The 7,269-nt window shown below is 49.0% G+C and overlaps 1 protein-coding gene across 1 annotated transcript; it reads left to right on the top strand.

Moving 5' to 3' along the window:
* Positions 1-255: 255 nt before the first annotated feature.
* FSUBG_2800 (kinesin) lies at positions 256-5,635 on the top strand (the record flags this gene model as incomplete). Its single annotated transcript, XM_036680613.1, has 2 exons — positions 256-319; positions 375-5,635. 2 exons carry the CDS (start codon positions 256-258, stop codon positions 5,633-5,635), a joined length of 5,325 nt encoding a protein of 1,774 aa, XP_036541656.1.
* Positions 5,636-7,269: the final 1,634 nt, after the last annotated feature.

The following is a 7,269-nucleotide window of genomic DNA, read 5'->3' as shown; positions in this document are numbered from 1 at the left end:
GTCATTTCTGGATACGTACCTCTTAGCCCGTGCCTCAAGGGACGGTCAACCCCTTACGTAGCGATACCTACCGACGAGACAATGCGCTGAAGTTTCGGACGGCGACTACACCGTGGAGCCACATGCTGTTACAATAAACTATAAGCTACTGGTATATATCGATTTGGGTGTACCCATCCAAATCCCGCGCATTCTCAACAACCAAGCTTTTGTCCGGAGGGGACCGACTTGGGTCCCCTAGACAAATCGCCAGCCATGCCGCCAGCAGGCGGAGGAAATATTAAGGTGGTGGTGAGATGTCGACCTTTCAACAGCAGAGGTAAGCAGCGAATTTGACTTGCATAGGTAAAGAGCGGTACTGAAATGGGGTACAGAAATCGAAAGAGGTGCAAAATGTATCGTGGAGATGAAAGGAAACCAGACGGTGGTTACCGCACCTGAAGGGAAAGGCGTGAAAGATGGAGGACCAAAAGCTTTTGCATTCGATCGTTCGTACTGGTCATTCAACAAAGACGACCCCAATTACGCCGGCCAATCGAACCTTTTCGATGATCTTGGACAGCCCCTTCTCGACAATGCATTCCAAGGCTACAATAACTGTATTTTCGCTTATGGCCAAACCGGTTCAGGGAAATCATATTCTATGATGGGCTATGGGAAGGAAATCGGGATCGTTCCCTTGATTTGCCAGGATATGTTCAGGAGGATCGATGAGCTGAAGAAGGATAAAACAACGAAATGCACAGTCGAAGTCTCTTATCTCGAGATCTACAACGAACGTGTCCGAGATCTACTCAACCCCTCAACCAAAGGCAACCTCAAAGTCAGAGAACACCCCTCCACAGGTCCCTATGTGGAGGATCTTGCCAAGCTTGCTGTCAACGAATTTCAGGAAATTGAACATCTTATGGATGAAGGAAACAAGGCCCGAACAGTCGCCGCAACCAATATGAACCAAACATCAAGTCGAAGTCACGCCGTCTTCACCCTGATGTTGACGCAGAAGAAATACGATGCCGACACAAAGATGGAGATGGAAAAGGTCGCTAAGATTAGTCTGGTGGATTTGGCAGGTTCTGAACGAGCGACATCAACTGGAGCCACTGGCGCGAGGCTGAAAGAGGGCGCTGAGATTAACCGATCGTTGTCGACATTGGGTCGCGTTATTGCCGCTTTGGCTGACCTATCAACCGGTGGCAAGAAGAAAAAAGGCACTGGTCAAGTTCCTTATCGAGACAGTGTCCTGACGTGGTTGTTGAAAGATTCACTGGGTGGTAACAGTATGACGGCAATGATTGCTGCCGTCAGTCCGGCTGATATCAATTTTGATGAAACGCTCAGCACTCTCCGATATGCCGACTCCGCTAAGCGAATCAAGAACCACGCTGTGGTCAACGAGGATGCTAACGCCCGTATGATCAGAGAATTGAAGGAGGAGTTATCGCTATTAAGAAGCAAACTTGGGACTGGTCCTGTTCCTGGTGGAGCTGCTGGAGGCGGGCTTGTCACCGGAGAGACTTATCCTGAAGGCACACCCCTAGACCAGCAGATGGTCAGCATCACTGGCTCGGACGGTGTTCTGAAGAAGGTCTCAAAGGCAGAGATCGCGGAGCAGCTGAGCCAGAGTGAGAAGCTGCTTACGGATCTAAATCAGACATGGGAGGAGAAACTGTTAAAAACGGAGGAAATTCACAAAGAACGTGAAGCAGCCCTCGAAGAACTTGGTGTCAGTATTGAGAAAGGGTTCGTTGGCCTGCATACGCCGAAGAAGATGCCACATTTGGTCAACTTGTCCGACGATCCGCTTCTGGCTGAGTGCCTGGTCTACAACCTCAAGCCGGGTACCACAACTGTGGGCAATGTCGATACCAACGCCGATCATCAAGCGAACATCCGACTTAACGGATCCAGGATATTGCACGATCATTGCACTTTTGAAAACGCTCCCGATGGGACTGTGACTCTCACTCCCAGTGAAGGTGCTTCGGTCATGATCAACGGAAAGCGTATCACCGAGCCTTCACAACTTCATTCTGGTTATCGTGTCATTCTGGGCGATTTCCATATCTTTCGATTCAATCACCCTATGGAGGCGAGAGCAGAGCGGGCTGAGGTACCAGAGAGACCACAGAGCTTGCTTCGACACTCCATCACAGCCAGTCAGCTCCAGGCACTGGATCGAGGCTCGCCCTCGCCAAGTCCGCGACCCGGCCACGAAAGATCATTTAGTAGGGTCTCCGAATTTGGCGACATCTCTAGACCAGAATCTCCATCAATATTCCAGAGAAGTGGCAGGGAATCGGACTGGTCGCTCGCAAGACGAGAAGCCGCTGGCGCAATTCTTGGATCTGATCAAAATCTCACCAGTCTTACTGACGAGGAGCTCAATGCTTTATTCGAGGATGTGCAGAGGGCAAGGGCCGAACGAGTGAATGGTCGCGAGGATGGGGACGATTCGGAGTCTTCCTACCCGATCAGGGATAAGTACCTGTCGAACGGCACGATGGATAACTTCTCGTTGGATACCGCTTTGACAATGCCCTCAACCCCAAAACAAGGAGAACCCGACGATAGATTGAAAGAGGTCCGCGAGGAGTTGCAAAGCAAATTGGAGAAACAGAAAGAAGAGTACCAGGACCAACTCAAGAGTGCTGAGGCTGCTAACGTTGAGATTGAAGAAATCAAACAGGAGAAGGTCAAGATGGAGGCGGCGTTGAAGGAGTTAAAGGAAGACATGCAGAAACAGCTAAACCAACAGCGGAAGCAATTCGAAGAGAAGATCGAAAAGATGGATCCCCTTAAGATGCCAAAGAAGAGCCCGACCCTCTCAGAAGAAGAGATTGAGATGGCAAAGAAGACTGTCAAGACTTGGCGAGGCCGACATTTTGTGAAAATGGCTGAGGCGGTTTTGCAAAACGCATCCATTCTCAAAGAAGCCCAGGTCATGAGCCACGAGCTTGACGAGCACGTCGTTTTCCAATTTGCGGCGGTTGACGTCGGCCATGTTTTGTGCTCGTCCTATGATATGGTGCTCAATGGCCTTACTGGTGAGGGCGATGATGTGGCACTCGAGGAAGCTCACAAGCCGTGTATTGGCATTCGTGTGGTTGATTATAAGCACAGCGTGGTCCATCTATGGAGTTTGGAGAAACTACATGACCGAGTAAGGCAGATGCGGCAGATGCACCAGTATCTTGACCAGCCGGAATATGCACAGCACCTCAGTCTCGATAACCCGTTTGTTGAGACATGTATGCCCTCATATACGCTTGTGGGCGAGGTTGATGTGCCACTGAAGGCAGTTTTCGAGTGCCGGGTTCAAGATTCAACTCTCGATGTCTTATCGCCTTACACATCACATGTTGTCGGTATCATCAAGCTTTCCCTCGAACCATCACATGCTCGTGCACCAACAAACACCCTCAAGTTCAATGTTGTGATGCACGAGCTTGTGGGGTTTGCTGAACGAGAAGGCACAGAAGTCCACGCACAGCTCTTCATCCCAGGCATATCTGAAGAGGATGGCATTACCACGACCCAAATGATCAAAGACTTTGATGAGGGACCAATTCGCTTTGAGAGTGTTCATAGCATGAGCATTCCTCTGTTTGCCCCCCAAGATGTCACTTTGAGAGTCGCCATCTTCGCCAAGGTCTCCACGATGCATCTGGATAAGCTGCTCAGCTGGGATGATATGCGAGATGCTGTGCCTGTAAGAGAAGATAAAGCCAAAGCATCTCGAATCAATGAATCGCAGTTCTACACCCAAGAGAAGCACGATCTACTCTCCCGGATCCAAATCATGGAATTGAACGAGAACGGCGAATATGGCGCTGTTGAAGTCACCCAAACCAGCGAGCTTGACACGGGGACTTTTCAGCTTCATCAGGGGTTGCAGCGAAGAATCGGCATTAACATCTCTCACAGTTCTGGCGATGCTCTTCCATGGAGTGGCGTCACTGCTGTTCGCGTTGGAAAGATCAGACTTGTGGACTCGGCTGGGAAGACACCTGACATGGGAGCCAATGAACCTGATATCTCTCTGAAGTTGTCACAGAGCCCGATCTTTCGTGAGAATGCCAATGGTACTAAAAGCCTCACAATCTACGCTCAGTGGGATTCCAGCTTGCACAACTCCCTACTGCTTGATCGAGTGACGCAGGATAAGTATCGAGTTCAAATGACAATCTCATGGGAGATCAGCTCTGAGAAGTTGGCTGAACCGATGAAGTTCTCGCAAAAGGTTTGCGTGCAGATTTTGTCAAGAACTTTCGTGCGGCAGACCTCAATGTTCTCAGCACTCTGGCAGAACGTTCGCTTCGTGCGCTCCTCGACTGGCATTTTCACTCTTGCCATGCGCCCTGCTCCTGTCAAGAAAGTCGGCGACCTGTGGAGGCTAAATAGCCAACATGACTACGTCAAAGGCGAGGAAGACCTAACAAGTTGGACACCTCGAGGGGTGTCGTTGGTCAGCGATTTTCTCATGGCTCGTAAGAAGAAAAGACGCGCCGCGGATATGTCAGTCACAGAGTCTGTCTTAGCTAAACTTGGTTTGGATGGACCAAATACCCTGCTTGAGAAAAAAGAACCCGAGCCTGAACCTTCCCCGGAGCTAAAGCCAATCATTCCAAGCGACGATGACCTGCTTAACGACACACCAGAAACTTCACAGACTCCTTCTCTCGATGACGAGGAGCAACCTCCCGCGGACGAACCTCAACCTCAACTCTTCAAGGAAGCACAGCAACCTGAGACGAATCTCTCTAACCCAGAGCAGCCTGAAATAAGAGAACCCGACGTCGATGAACAGGACCAGCCTGTCAAAGAAGAGTCAGAGAAGGAATACATAGAAGAAGCCTCATCGGAGACACCAGAAGCTACAGAAGTTGAGGAGGAAGAAACAATTACTGTGGAAGAGATACTGCCCAAACCCGAGTATAATGAAGACCAGGCCTATCTGTTGACGAAGTGCCTGAAGCTATGGAAGAAATATCCTGATCCATCGAACAATATCCTCAGCCCGACCAACATGGCACCTCCAACAGACGGTCTGATGACAGACGGTCCAGCGCAGCCGACACTTATTGCAACAGTTATCCGAGTACCAAAGAACCCCAAAGTGCTGAAAGGCGGGTACCTGATGATTCCGAACAGCGACTCAACTCGTTGGGTCAAGAGATTCGTCGAGCTTCGGCGACCGTACCTTCATTTGCACTCTGCTACTGATGGTGACGAGGTTGGGCTCATCAGTTTGAGAAACTCTCGTATAGACAGTCAGCCTGGGGTGTTGGGCCTGCTTCAGGAGCCCGATGATTCTGGAGTGCAAGGTCAGGATGGGGGAACCGATTTCACACCAGGACATCGACGAACTGGTTCGGGCCGTGTTATCTCTACTATATGGACAGGCAGTGGAACTGGTGCCTCATCAGGAGGGCCAGGACTTCAGCGACTACCAGAGCGGATGCAGTCCGCAGTGTTTGCCATTTATGGAACAGACAACACTTGGCTATTCGCAGCACGGAGCGAGCGTGACAAGATGGACTGGATCTTCCGAATCGATCAAACATACATGTCAAGCAATGACAGCGTTCCCGGAAGTGGGATAGCCAGCCCTTACCCCGGGAGCGATTTCTAGAGCAGGATGAGCCTGCTTGTTATGAGAGTAATGACTTGCAACGTCCTCTTGGGGAAACGATTTTCTTTGTAACTATTTGATGGTGAATTAGATGAGATGACTTATACCCCCACAGGAGTAGGAGGGCAATCTGTAGATTTGCTTTAAAATTTTGGATATATCTTAGATAAAAGAATCAATTGAAAACCATAGGCAAAACCAAGCGCAATGGCTAAATGCCGAGTATCTGATCGTCTGTTGTAGATACCTGCGCTGTTACCAAAGTTCATCTCCTATGGATATACAATATGTGTTGGATCTCTCCTTGCCACAGCCATGTGATGCTTACCTACAAGCCATGTAATGATATAACTTTGTTTCTGCAGTGTAGCATGTACGACACTGTAAGTAGTGGAATATGCCATGCAGTGCACATTCGAAGTTGTGCAGGTAATATAATTAAAGGGTACAGAGTACAAGATACGTAAATCTCAGCGACACGGTTGTGATTCACCCTTGACAACGCATGAATGGCTCGAATGGTGATTCTTCTAGTGCGGAAGCTGGGACGGAACAGATCATCCCGTTCCCCTAACCAATAGGCCATCTTCCACAGGCAAGGTAGGTGGAAAATTAGGTTAAGGCCGGGGATGCCCGGGGAAACGGTTTCGGAACCAAGTAAGGAAGAGTTGGGGGGCTGCCCCCAGAATTTCTTGGGAATTCGCTTTCGGAGGTACAAAGCTGGGCATGGGAACTTGCACCGAGATTATAACGTTTAGGGTTCAAGTGCTGATGGCGACCCTGGAGATGATATTGGAGAACAAGACTAGGTCACCAAAAGAAAACAAGTTGTTATGCTACCTTTGGCTATCGGTAATGAGCCTACGAATTTGTAATTCTATTTTTCTTGGTCGTGACAAAGAGATGTGTTTCCGAGCTGCGTATAAGCCAAGTATATGTAGAGAACCCTTGCGTAGGTATTGTCAACGGCCAAGGAGCATACATCATGCTAAGCAATATGCCAATGTCTATCGGTTAGTTCGGTGATGCCAGAATACGCCCTGATTTGTTGGGTTACGGTCAAGCACTGGACCATTATTGTTGCTTTGATAGCACTGATTGTAACGGCAGCGATGGTGATAGGTGTCAAGCCAGATTCCGCAACACAAACATGTGCCGGTACCGGACCAACATTGGAATTCCTCAAACTAATGGAAGCCCCTTTTTTGGTCGTGAATACTACAGCGAACGTTTTACCTGTCGAGCAAAATATCGTTCACCTAGACTGGTAGATCGTCCCTTCATGTGTATGTGTGGTCGGTCTGGCCGGTCCCCGGAAAGAGGATACCAAAATAAACTCACCAGAGATGGGCTGGCTTGACCAGGTACCTATGTAAATGTATTAGTCAGAATTGAGGGTTTGAAATTTATTGCCTCCATCAGCTACTGCTACTTTCATATCTCGATAAATGTCAATGCGCAGGTTGTATTACAGCCTTGATGTTAACACGCCTCCAATGTTGGAAAACAAATACAGCTGGACCAGGAGAGAGGAAGAAGAGGTGAATGGAAAACGCCGAAGGAGGAAATGTTCACGAGACAGGGACTGATTTGGCCCGCTTATTAATAGAGACTCAACTCGAAATGAGAGAAGA

This window comes from Fusarium subglutinans (genome assembly GCF_013396075.1).
Source record: "Fusarium subglutinans strain NRRL 66333 chromosome Unknown NRRL66333_c0000025, whole genome shotgun sequence".
NCBI lineage: Eukaryota > Fungi > Ascomycota > Sordariomycetes > Hypocreales > Nectriaceae > Fusarium > Fusarium subglutinans.
The sequence above is the reverse complement of the archived record's forward strand: the minus strand, read 5'-3'. Positions and strand labels throughout refer to the sequence as shown.